The sequence below is a fragment of the Balaenoptera acutorostrata genome, chromosome 1, assembly GCF_949987535.1.
Source record: "Balaenoptera acutorostrata chromosome 1, mBalAcu1.1, whole genome shotgun sequence".
Taxonomy (NCBI): Eukaryota; Metazoa; Chordata; class Mammalia; order Artiodactyla; family Balaenopteridae; genus Balaenoptera; species Balaenoptera acutorostrata.
In genome coordinates this window covers 35,736,142-35,750,331 of record NC_080064.1, presented here as the reverse complement: position 1 = coordinate 35,750,331, position 14,190 = coordinate 35,736,142, and the positions used below count along the sequence as shown (strand labels likewise).

The 14,190-nt window shown below is 42.1% G+C and overlaps 1 protein-coding gene across 1 annotated transcript in view; it reads right to left on the bottom strand.

Annotated features, from left to right (window-relative positions):
• The window catches only part of CFAP57 (cilia and flagella associated protein 57), a 75,946-nt gene that overhangs the window by 46,683 nt on the left and 15,073 nt on the right, over positions 1-14,190 (bottom strand). Inside the window, exons 5-8 of the mRNA XM_007164632.2 lie at positions 13,784-13,936; positions 3,510-3,649; positions 2,548-2,713; positions 1,733-1,846 (exon numbers count right to left, since the gene is read on the bottom strand). Coding sequence (XP_007164694.2) covers positions 1,733-1,846; positions 2,548-2,713; positions 3,510-3,649; positions 13,784-13,936 — 573 coding nt within the window. The remainder of the gene's footprint in view (positions 1-1,732; positions 1,847-2,547; positions 2,714-3,509; positions 3,650-13,783; positions 13,937-14,190) is intronic.

Genomic DNA, 14,190 nt, shown 5'->3' with positions numbered 1-14,190 from the left:
TATGCCTCTGACTTCTACTGACTACCACCTACTCCCCTGAATTGGAATTTTTAGCCTTGACTTCTTGCTGACCTCTGCACTCATATATCACACTCCTGGACACATCAAACATAACATGTCCAAAATGGAGCTTAATATCTTTTTTCTCTCTGTCCCTACTACTAAAGCCAGGTTTAGTTCCTAGCTCCTCTTTCACCCTCATTTCCTAGCTGATCTCCTTCACTCCAACTTCCCTCTCCTCTAATCCATCCTCAACACTGTTCGGAGAATTATCTTTCTGATACCATTACTTCCTTTCTTAAATCCTTCCAATTGTTTCTCATCACCTACAGACTAATGTTCAATTCCTTGGCATGGCATACACACTCCGTGGTGCAGCAAACTTCTCCAGCTCCTCTTTCTATCACTCCTTAAATGTGCCCTATAAACCACAAACCACCATCCTATTCTATACTCCCATTCCTTCATCTACAACACATCCTGCTGCTTAGAATGCTTTTCTTTTCCCATTGCTTGTTCTCTCCAAATTCATCTGCTGACTTCTTACCCTTTCAATCTTTAGTCTCTCCCTTTTCTGCGTGCTCCATATCTACTTTATCTTCAGGAACTACTGGTTTTACTTCCTAAATATCTTTTGAATCCATCCACTTCTTCCTATTGGTACCACCTCCATCCTGGTCTAAAATCATTCATCATGTAGATAACAATCTCCTTACCATTTCCACCCTCGTCCTTTTCAATACAATCTTTATTCTGCAGCCAAAGTAATCTTTTAAAATGCAAATATGGTCATATCATTTCTTGTCCTAAAAGTCTTCAATGATTTCATGGAACAAGAAGGATAAAGTATAAAATCCTTAAAAGGCCTACAAGGTTCCATGAACAAGGTTCCATGAACTTGGGTCGCTGCTAACCTCACCAATCTCAGTTTCATTCCTGATACCTATGCTTCAGCCTCACAGATGGTTCCTCCTATACCCTTAGAAATCTCCCATCTCAGGGTCTTTGTTTATTTTTTTTTTTTTGGCTGCTTTGAGTCTTTGTTGCTGCACATTGGCTTTTCTCTGGTTGCGGTGAGAGGAGGCTACTCTTGGTTGCGGCGCGTGGGATTCTCATTGTGGTGGCTTCTCTTGCTGCGGAGCATGGGCTCTAGGCACGCAGGCTCAGTAGTTGTGGTGTGTGGGCTTCAGTAGTTGTGGCACACGGACTCAGTAGTTGTGGCTCATGGGCTCAGTAGTTGTGGCTCACGGCCTCTAGAGCACAGGCTCAGTAGCTGTGGCACACGGGCTTAGTTGCTCTGCGGCATGTGGGATCTTCCTGGACCAGGGCTTGAACTCGTGTCCCCTGCATTGGCAGGCGGATTCTTAACCACTGTGCCACCAGGGAAGCCCAGGGTCTTTGGATCTCTATCTGCAATGATTTTCCCCACCAGCTCTGTCTGATTAATTCCGACCCACTCCTTAGGACCAAGCCTTTGTGAACATCCCAATTTCCCTCATCATGCCCACTCCTCATCACTTCCTCTCATAACAACCCATATTTTTCTTTCACTGAGTTTACTACAGTTAGTACTTAAATCTGTCTGTGCATTTGTTTTATTGTCATTTCCCCCAACTAGACAGGGACCTTCAAGCGAAAGGAATCACTTCTCTTTTGTTCACTTATACCCCATTGGCTAGCATGATGCTTGGCTCTGTGTCCTTTTTTCCTTGGACACTGTTCACTCACTTACCTTCCCTGTGTGTCCTTTCAGATTCGAGACGTTCTCCAGGCTGGTGGTGGAAAAAATGTGAATCACATTCCCATTGACTGCAGCAAACAGGTGACCTCCATTGCTAAAGCAACACTACCAGGAAATACAGGAAGAGAGCAAGAATGAAAGACAGAGTAGTCTATCTGGAGGTTACAGTTGAGTTCAGGGTGAAACCATGCGTAGGACTGGGAATCAGGGGAAGGTGCAAATAGGACTGAGAAGTGGCTGACATCTTCACTTTCACTATTCCTGTAGCTCATATTGGCCAAGATGCTGACGCTACCATGTGCACGAATCATGAAGGTGCTTGGATCAGAGAATAGAACCCTCATTTTGTCTGCAGAAGAAGTTTCAGAACAGGGGAGCAATTCCTCAAATCACTGTCTTGATTCCACAAGTCACCTCAGGGGGAAATCTGATGGGCTATTGTCTCTCCCTGTTGCTCATTTTCCCTGGCCCCTCCCAATCGCCAAACTCACCTTCCCAGCTGTGACTCCGATTCTGTGATAACTTTCTTTTTAATGCTTTAAAAAAAAATTACTCCACAGTCACAGAGAGGACTGATCACAGGTGGGATCTCACATGGTTTGGTTCAGTGATATATTTTGGTGGGCATAAAAGAAAGAGGATAGAACCAACATACTCAATAAGTTTGGTGGGAGAATTGGATTTCTTTTTAAGCCACCAGAATTCTCTAAGACAGTCTTTGGTCCTACCTCCCCAGTTGTGCTAGTTCTTGATATTTCAACTCTGGCTTTCCAAGAAACTGGACCTTTATGTCCAGCAGTTCTTACCTCTTTGCACCCTCTGACAGAATATTCTTTGAAAGAACGTATATCATCAATGAGTAGATTCATAAGGCGTAGTTTGTCAGCAAACCCTACTACAATGTAGTGTCCAGATGGGTGAAGGCTGATTGTATAAGCTTCTTCTTGGTATTCCTTAAATAGTTCCAGGGTGCTGTGAAAAAGATACATTATTGAATATAAGTCTAGCCCACTGAGTCCCTCAAGTCCTCCATTGTATCTGGTACATATTTTTATCCTAGTGTTTGAGATACTTTATTACTTGCAATTATTGGTGCCTCTTTTTCTAGATTTTGGTTACTTGGGGATAGTGTCCAGCAATGAGTATGGCAAGTATGGCAAGTAGGGGGACTGAATATGGGGTTGTCTAGAGATGTGGAAGGCACAGCTCCATTTAGATTTCCAAATCAGAAGTATTGCACAATTTTTTTTCCAGCAGCCCCAGCAGCTATATACAAGAGCAAAGAAGTTACATTATGGGGCCAATCTAGGCTGGAGATTCTCAAGGAAGCTATGCCAGGAGGATAAAATCACTGGGAGCCTAAAGTGGTTGGGGCAGTGATCTGGATTCAAAGGGCGAATCAATGGTCTGGAGAGCTCCATGGGACAAAAAGCAGGTCTAGTGGGGGTGAGGGGATGGGAAAGCTAGAAGGACACAGGAGGGTACGTAAGGACGGGAGATATTGGGATGTTTCTTTATGTCCCTCGTGCCAAGCATAGTGTCTGGCACGTAGCAAGTACTGAATAAAGTACAAAGTGATTTTCTAGCTCATGCAGGAGTGAATAGTAAAGAGAATAAGGTAGCTTGACTGACTTGATTAAAACAAAAATTTTCCAACTGAAAGCTTCTAAGTAATTAAAATTTCAAACCTCTAATTAAAATAATTCGCATGGAAAATTTAACAACTGAAATCGTGCATATCACAGTAGCAAAGCCTTTCATTCCTTACTTTGATTCGTAATTCCAGATGCGAACAGACCGATCCACAGAGCAGGTGGCAATGAGGGGTTTGCGGATGCAAGTAGCTAGACCAGTGATGGATGCTGAGTGTAACGGGTACATCAGATACTCAAAGTGGGCAGTCTCCCCCTGGAGAAATCATACAGAATGAGATCAGGCAGAGGAAGCAAAAGGCTGGTTATGCACTCCAGCTCTCATTACTACTTATGGACGTTAATTAGCCCAGATGCACAAAAATCAGGCTGTGGGCAAACTGCTTTAACATTATGCATATTTTCCCATACCATTATTATTTTAAAACATCATTTTAATGGAAATAAAATATTTTATTCTATGAATATACCAGAATTTAATTTATCTATCCTCTACTATAGGAATATTTAAGTGGTCTCTGATTTTTGTTAGTTAGGGGTAACACTAGACTAAATATTCTTGCATGTAAGTCTGTGTTCCTCTCTGATTACTTCCTTAGATACTGTAGGGTAAGTGCCTGACATTAAGCTTTTGAGTCTCAAGGCATCTATTTCAAAGGACATCCATCTTGAATAAACATATTGCCAGTTGTATGACACAGCTACCAGCCAAATAACCTGCCAAGGAATTAAGTCGTCCCCACCCCTGAAGACCCCTTTTGTAGAAAGTCCTGGATAACTTAAATAACTGACTTCTTGAGTGACCCCACTTTTCTCTTCCTGTGCCCTAATTCCCACTCTCATGGCTAAATGACCATTAAATAAATAAATAGTGAACTCGCAAAACCCTAGACACCCCACTTTCAAACCCTAATAAAGGCAGAGCCCCAGGTCCACCTCTCTCTTTACCCATGGCCTCACTGTGTGGCCCTTGGGCTTGCTCTGTACCCTCCAGGACCTGTGAGTAAGAAATCTTGTTCCTCAAAGTTCCCTGATGATTTTTGATGAAGTACATCCTACAATCACAATAAGAACCAAAGGGCCAGTCAGGCCACAGCATTGGCCCTGGTTGGGGGAGTGCATGTGGGGCCTTTGCTAGGAGTAATACAGCCCCCGGGGAGTCCCTCTGGCATTCCTAGCTGATGGCATCACCACCAATAGGTTGGGACCCACACAACAGATATATTTCTAGAAGTGGAATACAGGGCAAAACGGTGTGAATGATTTTCAAAATCTTCATGAGAACTCCCAAATTTCTCGGCAGAGAGACTATGTTACTCCACCAGCAGCAGCAAGGAGAGTTGGGTGAATGATTTTAAGTTAAAATGTATCCTATTGCACTGCTCGTGTAGATTCCAGGTGTCTGTTATCAGAGACATTTCACCTGGGACACCGGAATGAGGAGTGATGACTGGGGAATTTAATGAGGTGTACATACTTTGTTCACAAGCCAAGGCAAAGGCTGAGCTGGCAATCCCCTCAAATCCAGACGCTTCCCTTCTCTACTGTGTCAGAAAGAGGTGCTGGGCTGGGGTGGGGGTAGGCACAGATTATTCCCGTTCTTCTCCATCTGCTTCCCCTTCTTTCTCCAATATCTTCAATCTCGCTGTCTCTACTAGCACATTTCTACTAGCTTTTTTTTTTCCCCCCTGAAGGATGAGCAAGAACTAATGTGGGGAAGGGGACAGTATAAGAGTGCCCCAGGCAGAGGTAGGAGCATACTGAAGCCTTTTGGCAGAGGGAACATGCAGACTCATGGTGATCAGAAAGGCCAGTCCTATCAGGTGGAATGATGGGATGGGGCTGTGGAGGGCAGCCTGGGCCGGACATTGCCCAGCCCTGTGCACCTAGTTCAGTTCTTCTCAGAGCACCAGGAGGGAGGCCACTGAAGGATCGCAGCTGTGATGACGGTGGAGGTGGTGGAGGATGTGTATTTTGTGATAACCACGTCTGGGATTTGAGAAGATCACTCTGGCAGCCAAACAGAACGTAATTCAGGGGCTGGAGGGCAGAGTGTACATGCAGAGACAGGCAGGAAACTTTTCCAGCCTGGGAGAGAGAGTGGAAACACTCCCTTCCACAGAAGGTCCCAGTCTCTGGTCTAGTTCTCTCCTCCCCACGCAGCCTTCCTTCTGAGAGGCCCTGCCCACCAGCAGGGAGAGACGCTCTAGGCAATGAGCTCATCCCTCTACACAGAGAAAGTGGACAGATTGGAGATCCAGCCATCAAATTAGTCCTTTCTGAGTCCTTGTGAATGAGGTCCCCCCAGGTGAAATGATAAAAATGTCTTAGTTTGGGGTATACAACATAATGACTTATATATTAGCCGACAAGCTTTTAAGTACACTCAAATCTCTGTTATGTTAAAACAAAAGCAATTCTCTCTTTTCCGCCATGTCTCTGTACCTCATTCTATGAGGTCAGTATTACCTGGATACCAGAAGCAGATAAAGGCATCACAAGAAAACTACAGAGCAACATCCATTATGAATGTAATTTTTTTTTGAATTTTATTTTATTTTTTTACACACCAGGTTCTTATTAGTTATCCATTTTATACATATTACTGTATACATGTCAATCCCAATCTCCCAATTCATCCCACCACCAACCCCCCCCGCCACTTTCCCCCGTTGTTGTCCATACATTTGTTCTCTACATCTGTGTCTCAATTTCTGCCCTGCAAACTGATTCATCTGTACCATTTTTCTAGGTTCCACATATATGTGTTAATATACGATATTTGTTTTTCTCTTTCTGATTTACTTCACTCTGTATGACAGTCTCTAGATCCATCCATGTCTCTACAAATGACCCAATTTCGTTCTTTTTTATGGCTGAGTAATATTCCATTGTATATATGTACCACATCTTCTTTATCCATTCGTCTGTCAATGGGCATTTGGGTTGCTTCCATGTCCTGGCTGTTGTAAATACTGCTGCAAATGAACATTGGGGTGCATGTATCTTTTTGAATTATGGTCCTCTCTGGGTATATGCCCAGTAGTGGGATTGCTGGGTCATATGGTTATTCTATTTTTAGTTTTTTAAGGAACCTCCATACAGTTCTCCGTAGTGGCTGTATCAATTTACATTCCCACCAACACTGCAAGAGGGTTCCCTTTTCTCCACACCCTCTCCAGCATTTGTTGTTTGTAGATTTTCTGATGATGCCCATTCTAACTGGTATGAGGTGATACCTCACTGTAGTTTTGATTTGCATTTCTCTAATAATTAGTGATGTTGAGCATCTTTTCATGTGCTTCTCGGTCATCTGTATGTCTTCTTTGGAGAAATGCCATTTAGGTCTTCTGCCCATTTTTGGATTGGGTTGTTTGTTTTTTTGTTATTGAGCTGCATGAGTTGCTTGTAAATTTTAGAGATTAATCCTTTGTCAGTTGCTTCATTTGCAAATATTTTCTCCCACTCTGAGGGTTGTCTTTTTGTCTTGTTTGTAGTTTCCTTTGCTGTGCAAAAACTTTTAAGTTTCATTAGGTCCCATTTGTTTATTTTTGTTTTTACTTCCATTACTCAAGGAGGTGGATCAAAAAAGATCTTGCTGTGATTTATGTCAAAGAGTGTTCTTCCTATGTTTTCCTCGAAAAGTTTTATATGCCCAGTCTTACATTTAGGTCTCTAATCCATTTTGAGTTTATTTTTGTGTATGGTGTTAGGGAGTGTTCTAATTTCATTCTTTTACATGTAGCTGTCCAGTTTTCCCAGCACCACTTACTGAAGACACTGTCTTTTCTCCATTGTATATCCTCGCCTCCTTTGTCATAGATTAGTTGACCATGGGTGTGTAGGTTTATCTCTGGGCTTTCTAACCTGCTCCACTGATCTATATTTATGTTTTTGTGCCAGTACCATATTGACCATATTGTCTCGATTACTGTAGCTTTGTAGTATAGTCTGAAGTCAGGGAGTCTGATTCCTCCAGCTCTGCTTTTTTCCCTCAAGACCGCTTTGGCTATTCGGGGTCTTTTTTGTCTCCATACAAATTTAAAAATTTTTTGTTCTAGTTCTGTAAAAAATGCCATTGGTAATTTGATAGGGATTGCATTGAATCTGTAGATTGCTTTGGGTCGTATAGTCATTTTCACAGTACTGATTCTTCCAATCCAAGAACATGGTATATCTCTCCATCTGTTTGTATCATCTTTAATTTCTTTCATCAGTGACTTATAGTTTTCTGCATACAGGTCTTTTGTCTCCCTAGGTAGGTTTATTCCTAGGTATTTTATTCTTTTTGTTGCAATGATAAATGGGAGTGTTTCCTTAATTTCTCCTTCAGATTTTTCATCATTAGTGTATAGGAATGCAAGAGATTTCTGTGCATTCATTTTGTATCCTGCAAATTTACCAAATTCATTGACTAGCTCTAGTAGTTTTCTGGTGGCATCGTTAGGATTCTCTATGTATAGTATCATGTCATCTGCAAACAGTGACAGTTTTACTTCTTTTCTAATTTGTATTCCTTTCATTTCTTTTTCTTCTCTGATTGCCATGGCTAGTACTACCAAAACTATGTTGAATAATAGTGGCGAGAGTGGACATCCTTGTCTTGTTCCTGATCTTAGAGGAAATGCTTTCAGTTTTTCACCATTGAGAATGATGTTTGCTGTGGGTTTGTCATATATGGCCTTTATTATGTTGAGGTAGGTTCCCTCTATGCCCACTTTCTGGAGAGTTTTTATTATAACTGGGTGTTGAATTTTGTCAAAAGCTTTTTCTGCATCTATTGAGATGATCATACGGTTTTTATTCTTGAATTTGTTAATATGGTGTATCACATTGATTGATTTGCATATATTGAAGAATCCTTGCATCCCTGGGATAAATCCCACTTGATCATGGTGTATGATCCTTTTAATGTGTTGTTGGATTCTGCTTGCTACTATTTCGTTGAGGATTTTTGCATCTATGTTCATCAGTGATATTGGTCTGTAATTTTCTTTTTTTTTTTTTTTTTAAATTTATTTATTTATTTATTTATTTTTGGCTGTGTTGGGTCTTTGTTTCTGTGCGAGGGCTTTCTCTAGTTGCGGCAAGCGGGGGCCACTCTTCATCGCGGTGCGCGGGCCTCTCACTATCGCGGCCTCTCTTGTTGCGGAGCACAGGCTCCAGACGCGCAGGCTCAGCAGTTTGTGGCTCACGGGCCCAGTTGCTCCACGGCATGTGGGATCTTCCCAGACCAGGGCTCGAACCCATGTCCCCTGCATTAGCAGGCAGATTCTCAACCACTGCGCCACCAGGGAAGCCCAATTTTCTTTTTTTGTAGTATCTTTGTTTGGCTTTGGTATCAGGGTGATGGTGGCCTCATAGAATGAGTTTGGGAGTGTTCCTTCCTCTGTAATTTTTTGGAAGAGTTTGAGAAGGATGGGTGTTAGCTCTTCTCTAAATGTTTGTTAGAATTCACCTGTGAAGCCATCTGGTCCAGGACTTTTATTTGTTGGAAGATTTTTAATCAGTTTCAATTTCATCACTTGTGATTGGTCTGATCATATTTTCTGTTTCTTCCTGGTTCAGTCTTGGAAGGTTATACCTTTCTAAGAATTTGTCCATTTCTTCCAGGTTGTCCATTTTATTGGCATAGATTTGCTTGTAGTACTCTCTTAGGATGCATTGTATTTCTGCGGTGTCTGTTGTAACTTCTCCTTTTTCATTTCATTTTTCATTTTCCTTTCTAATTTTATTGATTTGAGTCCTCTCCCTCTTTTTCTTGATGAGTCTGGCTAATGGTTTCTCAATTTTGTTTATCTTCTCAAAAAACCAACTTTTAGTTTTATTGATCTTTGCTATTGTTTTCTTTGTTTCTATTTCATTTATTGCTGCTCTGATCTTTATGATTTCTTTCCTTCTGCTAACTTTGGGTTTTGTTTGTTCTTCGTTCTCTAGTTCCTTTAGGTATAAGGTTAGATTGTTTATTTGAGATGTTTGTTGTATCTTGAGGTAGGATTGTATTGCTATAAACCTCCCTCTTAGAACTGCTTTTGCTGCATCCCATAGGTTTTGGATGGTCGTGTTTTCATTGTCATTTGCCTCTAGGTATTTTTGATTTCCTCTTTGATTTCTTCAGTGATCTCTTGCTTATTTACTAACGTACTGTTTAGCCTCCATGTGTTTGTGTTTTTTACGTTTTTTTCCCTGTAATTGATTTCTAATCTCATAGCATTGTGGTCAGAAAAGATGCTTGGTATGATTTCAATTTTCTTAAATTTACTGAGGCTTGATTTGTGACCCAAGATATGATCTACCCTGGAGAATGTTCCATTCGCACTTGAGAAGAAAGTGTAATCTGCTGTTTTTGGAAGGAATGTCCTATAAATATCAATTAAATCTCTCTGGTCTGTTGTGTCATTTAAAGCTTGTGTTTCCTTATTAATTTTCTGTTTGGATGATCTGTCCATTGGGTAAGTGAGGTGTTAATAGTCCCCCACTATTATTGTGTTACTATCGATTTCTTCTTTTATAGCTGTTAGCATTTGCCTTATGTACTGAGGTGCTCCTATGTTGGGTGCATATATATTTATAATTGTTATATCTTCTTCTTGGATTGATCCCTTGATCATTATGTAGTGTCCTTCCTTGTGTCTTGAAACATTCTTTATTTGAAAGTCTATTTTATCTGATATGAGTATTGCTACTCCAGCTTTCTTTTGATTTCCATTTGCATGGAATGTCTTTTTCCATCCCCTCACTTTCAGTCTGTATGTGTCCCTAGGTCTGAAGTGCATCTCTTGTAGACAGCATATATATGGGTCTTGTTTTTGTATCCATTCAGCAAGCCTGTGTCTTTTGGTTGGAGCATTTAATCCATTCACGTTTAAGGTAATTATTGATATGTATGTTCCTAGTACCATTTTCTTAATTGTTTTGGGTTTGTTTTTGTAGGCCCTTTTCTTCTCTTATGTTTCCCACTTATAGAAGTTCCTTTGGCATTTGTTGTAGAGCTGGTTTGGTGGTGCTGAATTCTCTTAGCTTTTGCTTGTCTGTAAAGCTTTTGATTTCTCCATCGAATCTGAATGAGATCCTTGCTGGGTGGAGTAGTCTTGGTCATAGGTTCTTCCCTTTCATCACTTTAAATATGTCATGCCACTGCCTTCTGGCTTGTAGCATTTCTGCTGAGAAATCAGCTGTTAACCTTATGGGAGTTCCCTTGTATGTTATTTGTCATTTTTCCCTTGCTGCTTTCAATAATTTTTCTTTCTCTTTAACATTTGCCAATTTGATTACTATGTGTCTTGGCGTGTTTCTCCTTGGGTTTATCCTGTATGGGGGCTCTCTGCGCTTCCTGGACTTGGGTGGCTATTTCCTTTCCCATGTTAGGGAAGTTTTTGACTATAATCTCTTCAAATATTTTCTCGGGTCCTTTCTCTCTCTCTTCTCCTTCTGGGACCCCTATAATGTGAATGTTGTTGCCTTTAATGTCCCAGAGGTCTCTTAGGCTGTCTTCATTTCTTTTCATTCTTTTTTCTTTATTCTGTTCAGCAGCAGTGAATTCCACTATTCTGTCTTCCAGGTCACTTATCCATTCTTCTGCCTCAGTTATTCTGCTATTGATTCCTTCTACTGTATTTTTCATTTCAGTTATTGTATTGTTCATCTCTGTTTGTTCTTTAATTCTTCTAGGTCTTTGTTAAACATTTCTTGCATCTTCTCGATCTTTGCCTCCATTCTTTTTCTGAGGTCCTGGATCATCTTCACTATCATTATTCTGAATTCTTTTCCTGGAAGGTTGCCTATCTCCACTTCATTTAGTTGTTTTTCTGGGGTTTTATCTTGTTCCTTCATCTGGTACATAGCTCTCTGCCTTTTCATCTTGTCTATCTTTCTGTGAATGTGGTTTTTGTTCCACAGCTGCAGAATTGTAGCTCTTCTTGCTTCTGCTGTCTGCCTTCTGGTGGATGAGTCTATCTAAGAGGATTGTGCAAGTTTCCTCATGGAAGGGACTGGTGGTGGGTAGAGCTGGCTGTTGCTCTGGTGGGCAGAGCTCAGTAAAACTTTAATCCGCTTGCCTGCTGATGCGTGGGGCTGGGTTCCCTCCCTGTTGGTTGTTTGGCCTGAGGCGACCCAACACTGGAGCCTACCCAGGCTCTTTGGTGGGGCTAATGGCGTACTCTGGGAGGGCTCACACCAAGGAGTACTTCCGAGAACTTCTGCTGCCAGTGTCCGTGTCCTCACGGTGAGACACAGCCACCACCCCGCCTCTGCAGGAGACCCTCCAACACTAGCAGATAGGTCTGATTCAGTCTCCTGTGGGGTCACTGCTCCTTCCCGTGGGTTCTGATGCACACACTACTTTGTGTGTGCCCTCCAAGAGTGGAGTCTCTGTTTCCCCCAGTCCTATTGAAGTCCTGCAATCAAATCCCGCTAACCTTGAAAGTGTGATTCTCTAGGAATTCCTCCTCCCATTGCTGGACCCCCAGGTTGGGAAGCCTGACATGGGGCTCAGAACCTTCACTCCAGTGGGTGGACTTCTGTGGTATAAGTGTTCTCCAGTTTGTGAGTCACCCACCCAGCAGTTATGGGATTTGATTTTATTGTGATTACACCCCTCCTACTATCTCACTGTGGCTTCTCCTTTGTCTTTGGATGTGGGGTATCTTTTGTGGTGAGTCGATGATTGTTCAACAGTTAGTTGTGATTCTGGTGCTCTTGCAAGAGGGAGTGAGCGTAATTTAAAAATCAGATAAGAACAAATGTTGGCAAAAATAGAGAGAAATGAGAACACTCGTACACAGCTGATAGGAATATAAATGGTGCAGCATCTTGGAAAACTATCTGGCATTTCCTTAAATGTTTAAATATTGAGTTACTACATGACCCAGGAATTCCACTCCTAGGTATACACCCAGAAGGATAAAAACATATGTCTACACAAAAACTTGTACACAGATGTTTATAGCAGCAGTATTTATAATATCTAAAAGGTAGAAACAGCCCAAATGTTCATCAACTGATGATTAGACCAACAAAAGTGGTACAGCCATGCAATGGAATATTATTTGGCCATGAAAAGAAATGGAGTACAAGGGACTTCCCTGGTGGTCCAGTGGTAAAGAATCCGCCTTCCAATGCAGGGGATGCAGGTTCAATCCCTGATCGGGGACCTAAGATCCCACATGCTGTGAGGCAACTAAGCCCATGCGCTGCAACTACTGAGCTCACGCGCCCCAAGGAGAGAGCCCACGTGCCGCAAACTACAGCGCCCATGCGCCCTGGAGCCTGCAAGACACAATTAGAGAGGGAAAACCCGCATGCCACAACTAGATAGAAGCCCGCACACCACAACTAGAGAAAAGCCCGAGCACTGCAACGAAAGATCCTGCATGCCAGGCACCACAATGAAACATCCTGCATGCCTCAACGATCTGACGTAGCCAAAAAACAAAAAGGAGTGGAATACTGATACATGCTACCACATGGATGAAACTTGAAAACATTGTGCTAAGTGAAAGAAGCCAGTCCCAAGAGTCCACATATTGGTATGCAATGTTCAGAAAAGGCAAATCTATACAAACACAAGACATTAGTGGTTGGCTACAGCTGGGAGGGGGGCAGATGGGATGGTGGGAGCATAATAGCTAAAAGGCATATTTTTTTTTTAAGTGATGAAAATGTTTTAAAATTGATGGAGGTAATGGCTGCACAACTCTGTGAATATACTAAAAACCATTGAATTGTACACTTTAAATAGGTGAATTGTATAATGAATTATAACTCAATACAGCTGTTATTTAGAAAACCACCATTACTGAGAAAGATATATTAAAATCTCCTACGATTGTAGGTGGTTTATTTTCCTTGTTGCTCTGCCAAAGTTTGCTGGATATATTTTGAGTCCATGCTATTAGGTGCATACAAATTTAAAACTAATGTCTGCTTGATGAAGTGAACCTTTTATAAGTACAAAGTAATTCTTTTTATCTTTAATACCGCTTTTTTGTTGCAATGTCTGCAGCGTATTCATACTGGCTGTCTTTGTTATTTAAAAACAAAAAGCAATGGTAAACCTTTACATATATACACCTCTGTGCACAGAAGCAGGTATAGCAGTACATTAAATACCTGAAGTACACTTGCTTGCTGGGTTAAAGACAGGTACAATTTAAATCTGACAGATGTCTCCAGCGTGTTCTCCAAAGAGGCTGCAGCAATCACATTCCCGGGCACCCCTCCCCCCACCGCCCAGGGTATCGGAGCGCCCCTTACATGGACAGCTTGAAATTTGAGTTTCTTTTGCTCTGTTATGAAGTGGTGAGTGAGCCTGCACTCAGGAAGTGGATTAAAATTTTCCCACATGGTGACCAGTCCCCGGGCTGGAAGGAATCGCTGCTGGGAGACTCACCTTGCTGATCTCCGTCAGGGACATGGTGATGCTGTAGAGCTGGTTCTTGCTGGTGCTGGCGATCAGCGTTTCCTCGGAGGGGCTGAAGCACAGGCAGAGCACGTCCTGTTTGTCTGACTGACTCGGGTCATTGCTCTGTGTGTCCACAGGAATCTGCCCAAGACACAGGACAGCGGTCAGCAGTGCCCTCACAATGTCAGGGTGTCCTCGGGCTTTCAGATTCTCTCAGATACTGTAGCTTATAGACTCCTGACCATGCTTCCTGGATCCTCCTCAGATGTGGAGAAGGGAGGGCTTGAGGGGCCTCCGTTCCTGTGGGTTTCCTACTCACCTTTAAGTGATTAGTGGCTGAATAACAAGGCAGCGGCACAGGTGAAACTGATCCATCTGTACATCTCAGTTTGAGA